We start from the raw sequence: 13288 nt of genomic DNA on the forward strand, positions 1-13288 counted from the left end.
CCTTGTGGTGGCTCCAGAGAGGAAAAATCCATTATTATCCATAATTATTAATCATGTTTTCGATAGCTATGGGTTTGATAATGAGTCTTTATTCATCCATTCTGGACCAAAGAGGCAAAAAAGATGGCATAAGATGGCCAGAAAATGACATGAAAGTGACCGATGTGATATGATTTTACATGTTTATACAGTAAGGAAGGTTTATTAATTTTAATGTGCAGAGCCCAAAACCTGCAGCACATCCTGCGATTAAACAGAACATAGCAAGAGACACTCCATGTTCTGACAGAGGAAGGAAAAAAGAGACAGAGAGAGGCAGAAAACCGGGGCAACTATAAATAGCATCCTAGTGATGAGGGAGAGAGGAGATGCCATAGAGACCGAGAGGATGGAGAGGTGAAAAACAGACCCAAAGAATGAGACACTGTCTTCGTCGATGTCTTGTTCACAGCTCAAAATTATTGTTTTATTCATTACTCAAACAACTGAAGTCAGAAACAACCAATGCATGTGCAGCACAGCCATGAACATAATTAGAATAATAAACCCCAAGAGAACCACATGTACACGGTAATTTTTGGCTCTTTGAACAAGCAACCCGCTGCATTTACAAGCCGAAAAACAAAACAGAGAAATGAAAAGGAAATGAGGAACACACCTCCCAGCTGTAGCGCCAACAGCTGCAGTTCATCCCATCAGAAAGGATCGCATACAACGATGCAGCCGTGCACCAGACAAACTAGGAGTGACTCCATTCAGTCAGCACACTCACTGCCAGAGCCTTCTGTGCAATTATAATACTAAACAGCCCTGTGCTTCATTTAACACTGATTTTAATTCAGTGTCACCGAACTGACTGGGCTTGTATTTGCACTGGGAAAAGGAAAATGTGGGTCTTAAGAGGAAAATTTTATTTTTATTCCTGCTTAGAAACTACTTTGACATTTTGGGAGACACATTTATTTAGCTCTCCTGCAGAGAATGAGACAAGATGAGATGAGAATACTGACGCTCATATTTTAGCACTGAGGGGGAGCTAACTTAGCTAAGTCCAAAATATAATAAAAAAAATACACTTACTAGCATCTCTAAAGCTTAATACTTAGAACATTACATCTATTTACTATATATAATACAAGAAGAAAGTGGAAAAATACATTTAGAGATGCTAAAAGGCAGATTTTGAAACATTTGGGCATAGCCAGGCTAGCAGTTTCCCGCTCTTTTCCAGGTTTTGTGCTAAGCTAGCTAAGCTAATATCTCAAGGCCACAGGTAGTGAAACTCTCTGCAGGAAAGATATTTCATTCTCTAAAATACTGATCCATTTTTAAATGCTGAAACACAACTCCTCTAACATGCTTGGGAGTCACATATCATTTTTAATCTTAACTAGTTAAAGCAGTTTCAAAACAACGACAGTGTTAGCGATTAGCAGCCTGTTTAAGTTTAGTGTTCTTTTTTGTTCCAGCTTCAAATTGTTATTGTTTCATTCCTGTTACTTACATTTTATATGGAACAGAATAAATAAAATGTACCTAAAAGGATTGAATAACATGGGATTTGTAAAATAAGTAATTCTTGTGGGTTAAATCCCTGTCTCAGATTAAAAATATCAGTATAGATTTTTTTCAAAGTATTAAACAATATATAAATAATAATATTAAAACTGCTAGGTAATTATCAAATTATAAACCTTCCCTATTTGTGTTAATATCTTTATAAAACTTTTTTTTTGGAATATTGTCGTCCTAGGGATCAACAGAGATATGTTAATAGGTCCAATAACTCCTAAGACGAGAAGGAGAGTATGAGAGAGTCATAGGTTCATCTAAGGTAATATGATAGAGCTGAAAGTGCTACAATAGAACACAGGCATTCATTTTTCCTCTCTCTCACACTAGAAACATTCATTTTACCACCCCGGAAACCTGACTTTTTAGTTTACACAGTAACGGTGGAGCCACAGAATTGCATGAAAACAAACTCTGTAGATAAAATTAAAGGAGCCACACTTCTACCCTTAGTATTTAAGACAAATGGAAGCAAACTGAGGATGACATGCAGGATTATGTTGCCTCATTCTTCTAATTTTGCACTAAATCTCATAAAAAGTGTTTTAAAGATTAAATAGCAAGAGATGTGCAACACAAAAAAGGCTAACACACTTCTAAAATGCTATATTCGCAAACCTAATATTCAAATACTTATCATCTAAGTTGTCTCCTTTTCTTGTTTTGACAGTAGCTTCTTTGACATCTTGAAAAATACCGCAGCACACATTTATTTCAGGGAAATGTTCCCAAGAGCAGCAGCATTTTTTTTTTTGCACTAAAAGCCCATTAGCTTAGATTTATATTCATGCACTGTAAAAACTATAAATGTAAGCAGCTGCATCATCTCGTCTGGTTACTACAAAGTGCAATATCATAGTGGTAAGATATCAAATTCAGGCCAATTCAATCAGTCCGACAAATTCAATAAAACAGCGATATACTGCAAATTATAGCAGACAATGTCGATGCATGGGTAAATACTGGATAAATGAATAAATTTCAGATTATAAATAAATAACACATAGTTCATATAGTATCATTTTAAACAGATAAGTGTCGATATAATACATAAACAGAAATATATACTCTGATTGGTCAGTCCAGTCTGCATTTGGTGTGTTATAACTGTACATCGACTATCCCCTCTGACAATTCTACGCTGCAAATCAACACTGCTTCCACATGGCACGCATAAAGAAGAGAACACATGTATATCTGCACCAGCGAGACTTAAATATGCTAAATAAACTTCTTTTTTTTTGTTAATGAGGCGTCTGAAATTTCCTCAACCGCGGGGGTCGCCACTTGGTCGATTTTGCTGCTAAAATATGTAACACACACACAGCGGCCTATCCTCTCATCCAAACACATCAGTGAAGGGCGTATGAATTAATCAGCGTCACATGAATTGTTAATGCAAGGAGCTTTGTTTCCCTCCTGCAGCTCATATCTGGGTGTAAATATTAAGCGGCTGCTGTGATAACAGCAAAGCTGGGCCTCGTTTGACAGCTGCTTGCATTTGGACGTCAGCTGTGGTTGATTGTGAGTGTGTGATGGCGGCAGGTTAGGTCAGAGCTGTGTGTGTGTGTGTGTGTGTGTGTGGCTGTATGCAGAGGGCCAGCAGCAGTTTTGAGTGCATTTTTTTTAATGCTTCTACATCCTCATAATGATTGAGAGTTAGCTAGCTAATACAGGCCATGATTTCCCAGCAGGACTTAAGAGTGGAGTTACGGCTCCCAGTCGTCATCGTGGTGCTGCGATGCTATGATGACTACCACGGTGAGGATGGTGCACAGCACAATGGAGGCGATGCCAACCGCCAGGCTGATGAAGGAGAAGTTGCGCGCCTCGCGGGAGGCTATTTCCGCCGTCACCATGTCCCCTCTGGCTATCGCCGTACGCACCTAAGTGAGAAGGAGGGAGGAGAAATTCGAAAATGTGTTACGCAACAAGCAGATACACGAGTGGGAGCAGGAGAGAGTCTGAAACAGCATGAATGGATCGATTTCACTGCAGCACAGGCTGAATGTGCAGTAACACCCTATAACATCATATAGAGCTCAGACCGGTGGGTCCATGCCCTGTCAGATCAGCTCAGCGCACAGCCAGCTGAGCAGGCCCAGAGGAAAAAATCCATTCTGTCCCGTTGCACTGACAATGGCGCAGTTACGTAATGATGTGGTCTGTTGAGTGCGTGTTGGTCAGCACAGTCTGCCATTAGATAAACAACAGAGCAATATAAAAGTATGAAAGTCACCAGACGGAGCTCTAACGTTACACCACCTGCACGGAAAAACAGCATTTAAAAGAAAAATAAACTGCGCCTGCTGATGCAGATGATGTAGAGGTGACATCAGTGAATCCACGCAGTAACATTTTCCATCTGCTTTTTTTTTTTGTTGTATGATTATGAATCATAAAATACTGGCTCCTGTTTTCCAGTCGGTAAATTCATAGCCACTGCGTTTTCTGTATTTCAGATCCTATCTTGGCAGGAAGAAAGAGCCACAGCCTGTTTTGACACAAACAGTCAAGAGATGAATGATCTTTCCTGACAGTCACATGCAGCTGGAAGGCTTTTTTTTTTAATTCACAACCCATTAAAAAGATAAAGATAAAGTAATTTTGCCTGAAAACTTTTATATATGTGCCATTTTACAAGAGTTGCTTTCCACATGCCTAATATGTACTTATTACAATTATATTAAAATATACGTCAAGGCTTGAAATAATCTAGTTTTCTCATTTGTCACAAAGTGTGAAGTATCTCATTCTTCTGCGACTAAGGGCTCCAGTGTTGCCCCAAAAACTACTGAAAATACACAAGAGAGCAACAATGATGCAACAAGTGACACATCCCCTACAGACTGTAGATAAAAGATGGAGATAGGCACCCTTTTGCTTAATTGCCTTTGCCGTTTTATGTTTTGGAAATCTGAAATGACACATTTCACTAGTAATGAGTCGGTAAAAGTGAAATCCAGGGTTTTTTTGGTTGTCCCTAAAATTAATCACATAAAGGTACAAGTCGATTTTTTAAAACTACCGTAAGCACAGTCGAGAGGTCCAATTCAGTGACTTGAAAAAGGTGAGGCGAAGCTCAACAAACAGCTAGCAGCATAATCGACACCTACTTGTCAATCAGAGCGCTAATAAAGAAGGTACTTCCAGCTCCTGCCTTACTTCCCACAGGACCACCGCAGTAGATGTACCACAGATTTTTCACACAATGCTGTAGTTCTGCTGTAAATGTGGACATTTTGACATGGACGTCTGAGGAAAACTGTAGTTTCTGTCAGATTCACTAACCTACACAAGTCAACGATTACTTAGTTGTTGTTTTTTTGCATATTTGTCACACTTACATGTGTCAGATCATCAAACAACTTTAAAAATTAGACAAAGATACCCTGAGTAAATACAAAATTCCATTTTTGATTTCATTTATTAAGGGAAAAAGTAACCTGTCCCTGTGTGAGAAAATAACTGCACCCTATACCTAATAACTGGTTTTGGCAGCAGGAACTTTAATCAGGTGTGTGTGATGCTTGGTGGTAAGACTTTCACATCACTGTGGAGGAATCTTGGCCCACTTTTCTTCACAAAATTGCTTTTATTCAGCCAGATTGAAGCGTTTCCACCATGAACAGCCTGTTTAAAGTCACGCCAAAGCATGTCAATCCTTTTAAATCCAGACTTTGACTCGGCCACTCCAAAACCTTCATTTTGTTTTTTTCTGAGCTATTCAGAGGTGAACTTTCTGGGTTGTTTTGGCTCATTGTCCTGCTGCATAACCGAAATAAACTTGAGCTTCAGGGTGTAAACTGATGATTTTCAAGATTTTCTGGTAGACAGCAGTTCCATCAATTACAGCAAGCCCTGAATCCAGAATAGGCAACCCAGCCCCAGACCATCACCCTGCCACCACCATGTTGGTGTGATTTTTCTCTCTCCCATGGGTCCCATTTTTGTCCAGTCTCTTTCTTTCTGTTGAACTCTGACCTTAACTGAGAAAAGTGAGGCCTGCAGCTCTTTAGATGTTGTTCTGGTTCTTTTGTGACCTCCTGGATGATTCGTCGATTCGCTTTTGGAGTGTTTTAGGTAGGCTGGACACTCCTGTTACAAGTTTTCTCCATTTGTATACAGTGGCTCTCACCATGGTTCACTGGAGTCCCAAAGCCTTTAAAATGGCTTTGTACCCCATTCCAGACTGATAGTTATCAGTCACTTTGTTTATCAGGTGTTTCTTCATATCGTGGCATGATGTGTTACTTTTTTAGATCTTTTAGCCTTCTTTGATTTCTTCTGTGGCTAGTTAAAATTTAACTCAACTTCTAAAAAATGTAGAGCATGTAAATAAATTTGAATTTTGTATTTGCTCCAGTTATCAAATGTTGAAATTTGTTTGATGATCTGAAACATTTAAATGTAAGAAAGCTACCTGTAATTCTGTTTACTGAGAACCATACTGCTCGGCTGTTTCTAGAATTTAATGAGAAATTACTGGAAGTAAAATATCCTCTTAAATATTGATTTTAAAGAGTCTTGTTCTAACGTGGAAAGAAAGAGCTTTAAGTCACTGAAAGCTTTTGTCTTATTTTATAGGACGACAAGAAAAACTGCCGGATTTCTATCATTTATCATTTTAAATGGGAGTCTGCGTCTGCAAATAAAATGGCTTTAAAGTGAAAATTCATTGCAAAGTCATCTGTAAAGGTGATATTATATCGATATGAAAGCCACAGATGAAAAGGAGACTATGAAGCAGCATTAACCTGCACTGCTTTGATGATCGCAATGATGCCTGTTGGCCAGAAGCAGCAGACGGTGGTGAGCACGGCGATGGGCAGGTAGTCGTGCGGCGGTCGGCGGTCCATTAGGGTGATGCTCGGTGGCATTTGCATGGGGTGAATCTGGCCCGGTGGGATCCCCGGGTGAGTTCCTCCAGCCGGCATGTAGGGCTGACCCTGAGCAGAGAGAGAGAGGAGGAGAAGATGGAGAGCGGTGCTTTTAAAGCAGTCCAGCAGCTTACAAAGCACTTTCCACACCAAAACACAGAGGAGCACGCTAATGTGAGTGAAGAAGGGCACAGCAGCTGGGCAGCAGGAAGCAGAGCCTGCTAGGATCGCTGCTGTCAGAGGGGGTATTCGGATTTTTGATTGTCTCATTTTTAATTTAAATGAATTTTTCACAGTTAGACGAGACGTTGGAGGCGACCTAATCGTGGCGCGGAGGCACTAAACATTAGCTCTCTATGCCAAGTGGACAATTTTAGCTTTATTTTAAACCACCTGCAGAGCTGAGACGTGACTGCCTCCTGCACCGTACAGTCATATCTGTAATTACCATTAGCTGTGAGATGAGATATCAGAGTGCAGTGCCGCTTTCAGCCTGTCGGGATTAAAAATTATGTTCAGTACTTGGGTTTTTTTCAATTAGCTGCAAGAAACGCATCACAATTCGCTCTGCTTGAGCTGTGCATGTTTATCAGCTCAGCAGCCCAGACAGAAATACCTAAAAAAAAAAGAAGTAGAAAAAAAAAGAAAAAGGATTTTGTCATTTTGTGCTGCAGTGCAGATTTTGCTCTCGATATTATTCTGCTCGCATTCAAACCCACGCTGCTTTTAAGAAATTACCGACGGGAAGCTGGACAGCTGCACTTTCGGATGTTTGATGATTCACAGTCTCTTTCCGAGGCCTCGTTTTATGACTTTGATGTTAGTTCAGGGTAAAATATAAATTGTTTGATCTATTAACGTGGACGAACATGTGGCTGTAGTTCAAAAATTCACTGTGTTCTTCAGCAACAATGAATGGGCAAAGAATACAGACAGTCCTTATAAAACATGATGTTGAGGCTGAATAGTTTAACCAAGGACTTATGTCGTCTGGTCAAATGGTCCTTGCATTATTGTTATTAATATATTAGAATACTCCGAAGCTCCCAGGACAGTGAGATGGGACCTGGAGAGGTAAAACTCTGCTGCAGAATTAGAAAAACAGGAAAAGATTTCATATTTATCATCCTCTGACCCCTTCAAATATCCCCATCTGTCAGAGATGCTAAATTTATGAAACCATGACGATTGTTTCATTTTTAAAAATGAGCCTCAGAAAAACAGTAGACACTGAACAATACAGAGAGAAGCAGCTCTACTTGATCTTCACCCCTCCTCCACCTGCAAGTACTGGCCTTTAACTTCAGTTTAAACTTATTTAGTGCTGCACATGTTTTAGTTCCTCCCTGCAGCCATCAACTATATTGTTAGTTTATGGTTGTACTGCACTTCCTTTGTTTAACATACAAATTCCTCTTCAATCTACAGAGCCCCTGATGTCCCATGTGGGGACATTTTTAATTTCATGCATGCAAATTATTGTCTTGATAATTTGGAATCACGCTCCTCTAATGATTTCACAGTATTTTGCAACCCAGATCCGAGCTTGAGTGTCATAAGATGCTCTTATGCATCGGCATCGTCTGTTGTGAAGGACCGTAATGCTAGTCTCCTGTGCAGCCAGTTATTCCTGTTCATAATCGTGTGTATGTGCAAAAGCAGCAGCAAAGCCCAAAGAAAAAAATATGGATTTCTTTATGCAAAATTAGCTTCTCTTAAAGGATTTGTGCACAAAAGCTTTACAACGACGTTCAGCAACAAAAGATTTGCTTTCTTTTTTTGTTGTTGTTGTTTTGTATATGAGTTGATTTAAAATCTGCCAAATCGATTAATTTTAGTGGCTTGAACTGCTGCTCTGTGACTCATTTTTCAAACTTATGGCTCCTCTAATGTACGAATATTGTATTGGCATTTATATTCCACCTCAGTGAAGCACTCAGTTATGTATTGGAGTGTAAAAAAAAGCAGTATAATTTATGTAATGTGGGTTAACTGATTACATTGATATTAATTAACTGACACGTCAGCTTTCATGTATTATAATTTATGTGTGGCTTCCAGACGATCTTTCACTTTAAGCACACTTTAACACGAAGTACTGATTTCACCTGTCAGGCTCAAAGCTCAGAGAAATATCTCGATTGTTATGAGAATCAAACAAACACAGTCAGCCTGCTTTTGTCGGAAAGCTGCACACAAAAATGAAACCACATGTCCTCAAGCCTGAAAAAAGTCCTACGCTTTTATATAAGTACAAGGACAATCAATGCAAATTACTTCAGCCTATTAATGCAGCAACGTGCAGAATTAGCCTGTATGTTTACGTCTCTGTCTGACCCTGGAAAATAATTGAAATAAAAGCAGCACCAAAGAGCTTATTTGAAACACTGCTGTGTGCATCATTAATCATTCAAAATGATCATTCATCATCATTAAAAATATTTAAAATCATACGAGAGGCTCTTTGCGCTGCTGGTGGGACACGAGCCTGATAAATACAGACATGCTCACTGGAACAAATCAGAAGGTTTGTAATTTTCCTTTTTCTAACTGAGCTTTCCGGACATTTATTGCTGATTATGTAGGAAAAAAAGAGACATCGTTTGATTAATAAATGTCCAGCTAATTGACGGAACAGCAGGTGCCACAAACGAAGCAGAAAATGAGCAAATTACTTCACACAATGCGCATTTTCTCTGAAGATAAAGACAAGCCCCTGAGATAACAGAAGAATGTTTGATTCCCTGCATAATAAGCATCAAATGACATTTAGTGGATCTTACTGAGGAGTGAATTATGGACAATTTTAAACGAGCCGGAAAGAAGTGTGGAGGTTTAAATTCTGCTGCAGCCTGATGTCAGAGCTGTGAAATCTTTCAAGGCTGTGTCTCACTCACCGATGCCATGGGGTAGACGGGAACGTAAGCTGTGCATGGCTGCAGCTGAAGCGGGTAGCCCGGGTGGAGGTATCCCACAGGGGGGTGAGCCATGGTGCCTCCCGGGGCCTGGGTCTGGACGGTGTAGCCTTGCGGGGCTCCCGGAGGCCCCATCGGGGCACACTGGAACTGAGTTTCTTGGAGGTATCCCTCTGAACCCGGAGGAGGAGGCGGAGGAGGGTAGTTGGGCTGGGTGCCCGGCGCGGGAGGCATGTTGGGGTGCTGGGGAACGTTGGGGTCCTGTGGGCCGGGCAGGTACGGAGGAGGCTGCATGGTCTGACGGCCAGAGTCATCGAGCCCTGAGAGTGGAAGAGGGAGGAAAGATGAGGAAAGGTAGGTGAGCAGTCAGAAATAGACAAGGCAGAGGAAGAACAATAAAAGAAACAGATGTAAGAGCGAGAGCGTGTTATCTAACTCGAGCACGGCTACACGTGTGTTTGCATGTTGGCTCTAATATGTGTTATTTCACTGCCGAGGAGGAGAAAAAAAACAATTACACGGAGCACAGCTCTTCAGCAAGACTTAAAAAAGCAGCTACAAAGCCTGACATTTCCAACCTGCGCAGGCTAATGATGACAGTGATTGGCATTTTCACTGCTGGCAAAGGAAAAGAAGAAAGGCCTTTTTCTCTGCTTATCCTTCACAAAGAAGTTTATTAGCAGCAGAAATTTGGCATTTCAGGTGTCGAGAAACACGTCCCGAAGCATCCGTCTGCTTCTGGACGTCTGAACACTTTAATGCTCACACCTCTGCTCCCTTTGTGTTTGCTTAACACTGAAAACAACTGAGAGGGTGTTGCGTTGTCGAAGCGGGGAGGTGGCTGAGATAATCCAAGTTGACAGGGACATGAGGAGGAAGAAAGGGAGAAAAAAAGAATGGAGATGGATGGAGGACTAGAGGAGGGAGGATTTGATGAGACATGAAGAAGGAGAGCAGGAGGCAGTGTCAGCGAGCGGGAGAGAAGCTGGGTGATGAGGGATGACGACTTGTGCGCTCGGGGGACCGGTTTTACGTAAGAGGCCCCAACTCTGTCACAAGCAGGAAGTGGACCAGAAAGAGACAGAGGGGAAAGGAGCGAGCGCGAGGAGAAAGACACCTTTGAAAGGTCATCATGTGACAAGCAGAAAATATATCAGTGTGTGTGTGTGTGTGTGTGCACAGCATCTTTGGCAATTATAACTTGAATTCCATATAAAGTAACATGAGAAGTCACATCATCTTCTTCTTTAAGATAAAGACCTTGACGGCCCAACAACCTGCATCCAGACGAGAGAAATAAAACTGTGGGCACACTGAAACCGAGTAGTTAATTTAATCGCTCGTCATTACTCTGCAAAATGCAATCACACGCAGTGTTTTTTTCATCACTTTAACAACAGATTTCAGCTAAAATGCACATTTTCTTCAGTTATTTCACTGAATTAATAATGATAATGTTTCTTTTGAATCAAATCTCTTTCATTTTCTGCTTTAATGTTTGAAGTCTGTGCAGGAATAGATCACTATCTTAAGCAAGTCGTCTGCTACTGATCCAATTCTAGCCATCATTATAGATCAATAGTTTTTTAATCAAATATATATTGATTTTTTTCCCCTTTTTGTTATACTGTAATGCTTAAATATTAAAGGGACAGTTCTCTTTAAAATCAAATGTAGTTCTAATTTATCCATCCGAGTTGTTTTGGCACGTGCTGCCCAGTTTTTGGAGGGATCAGGTGCAGAAATGCTTCTTTTCTCTTGAATATAATGGAACTAAAGTACTGCCTTGTGGTGCTCAACATGCTAGAAAATAGCCTAGATTGGGAAAAACCCAGCAACAGCACCTCTTCTCAGAAATAGTGACCAGGTTACTCAAAAAGCAAATCTTGATGTGAGCAGTTTCATGCAGAAAGTCCCAAACTACTCCAGCCAGCTGCATGAAAGTGTCAGCCTGTCCAGGCGAGGCTCGTGACAGAGTGACGGCATTTAAACATTCATGGCTTCCTCTCTCAGATCAGCTGTAATGTCTCACAGCTCAGCAGCCATCTTGAAACATCTCTGGACTCTTGTTTGGCCAGTAAAGTTTAAATTTGCTTTAATCTCAGTGATCACTGGGACGTAAAACTGCCAAGTTGAATCTGTGGCATCCATCTATCTTCCATTTGGTTGCATTTTATTCCAAGTAAAGTGAGCATTTCTGAGCTGGTTTGGTGCCGATATAAAAAGTCACACTAAAAACAGCTGAGATCAATAAACAGCAGGTTAAGGCCCAAGGTAGGATATGTCTGATTTGGGGTAAAGTGTCCCTTTAAGGCCACAGTCATTTTAAGTTAATCTGCAGCGCCCACGGCTGCAGATTTTACTGACCAGAAGCCATCAAAAACACCTCATCAGAAATATTGATTTTCTCTGTGGAGTAAGAACTACAACCTGAGACATTTTGAGCTGTGGGAAAAGCTCAGGTGTGACCGGCCACATTAATGTTTGATGATTCACCCAGAAGCATGCACAGAGCTGTGGCAGTGGCACACCTGAATGTGATGCTGGCCTCGAGTTAGAGCTAAAACTGAGTCTGTCTATCATCAGCAAAATGCCTGTAATACTCTTCTTCTTGATGCATTTGTTACTTAGAAGCTTGGAACAGTTAACTAATACCTGTACACCCATTCAGCTGAACACATTAACATCCCTGCTGTGTTTTAATGGTGTTGCATTCCCATGTGTGTCTTCTGAGCATCAGCAGATGTCCATCCATTGTTTAATTATAGCCTCTCAGATCTGATTAAAGCACAAGACAGCGGTCACGTTTACAGCCTGCTCCACATTATGCTCTTCACACCTCCTGAGGCAAGATCAGGTGTCATCATCTGGTTTGTTTTACTCTTTATTTGAATATTTTTAAGAGGAAAGATGCAGTTAGCCAGCAACATCAGTAACTGGTGCTTCAAATTCTAAAATATTAGAAAGTGGAAGGATTAAAGTGTGTGTGTGTCTGTGGAAGAGAGGCTGAGGTTCACGAGCAATAAATGGTTGTTAAAGGCGTGCACGCGCAAAGGACACCCACATCATGTCTATAGTCAGGAGAGATGTACGTAGGCCCGTGCGTAATGATGTGAGACATATATAACAGAGGGGAGGAAAAAACAGGGAACAGGGAGTCCAGGAAGGATGTGAAAGCTCACTTCAGTGAATAAAATCTGAACATCAAAATAAACAAAATGTAAAAGAAACAAATTCAGCAGATACACACAAAAAGTCTGATGATATTACTTTAAAGTCTCCACGGCCCTGCGGTTATTTTTTCCAACCCCCACCAAAGCTGCACCCACACAGCGGTGCATCATCTTGTAGACACAGCAGAAGCAAAAGCGGATGGAGAGGTTGACAAGGGGGCAGCTGGGAAAAGCGCAGATGACAGTAAACTAGAAAAAACCAAAACACACACAGACATATAGGCCGATGCCCTGGATCTGCCTTCGTGCTTCAGACAATTAAAACGCCTCACCGTGCTTTTCTGACGACATGCTTTCAGATCTTCTGTCCGCCTCCTTTGATCGGATCTATTTTTTTCCTTTACTCCAGCTGGTGGTGAAAATCCTCCTTCAAGTGCGCGATGATGCAGACTTTTAATCCAAACGTATGCAACCCATCCTCAGGATGTCTTCATCTTTATTTCTTTAGCGGCAGTAACAACTTGAGGTGTTTTTTCTTCTTCCTTTGTTGCTTTAAACCCGGCTCTGTCACCGCGCACAGCTCCCCCTCCTCTCCTCTCTGTGCGCGCAGGGCAGTCTAATAATGTTTCTCCGCTAACGCGTCGCTGTACATTGAATTAATGAGACACAAAGCTATCGCTGTCTTAAAGCGACAGCTCGGACTCGGGCAGCGCGCACAGGCAGCAGGCTGGAACATCCCATTACAGCT

The 13288-nt window shown here is 41.2% G+C and overlaps 1 protein-coding gene across 1 annotated transcript; it reads right to left on the reverse strand.

Moving 5' to 3' along the window:
- Window positions 1-438: 438 nt before the first annotated feature.
- prrt1 (proline-rich transmembrane protein 1) lies at window positions 439-13179 on the reverse strand. The gene is made up of 4 exons (XM_031738074.2): window positions 12873-13179; window positions 9350-9687; window positions 6330-6521; window positions 439-3458 (listed from the first exon to the last, which is right to left on the reverse strand). The coding sequence occupies exons 1-4, from the start codon at window positions 12889-12891 to the stop codon at window positions 3282-3284; spliced, it is 726 nt and encodes a 241-aa protein (XP_031593934.1). The 5' UTR covers window positions 12892-13179; the 3' UTR covers window positions 439-3281.
- Between the last annotated feature and the right edge of the window lie 109 nt (window positions 13180-13288).

This window comes from Oreochromis aureus, linkage group 22 (assembly GCF_013358895.1).
Source record: "Oreochromis aureus strain Israel breed Guangdong linkage group 22, ZZ_aureus, whole genome shotgun sequence".
NCBI lineage: Eukaryota > Metazoa > Chordata > Actinopteri > Cichliformes > Cichlidae > Oreochromis > Oreochromis aureus.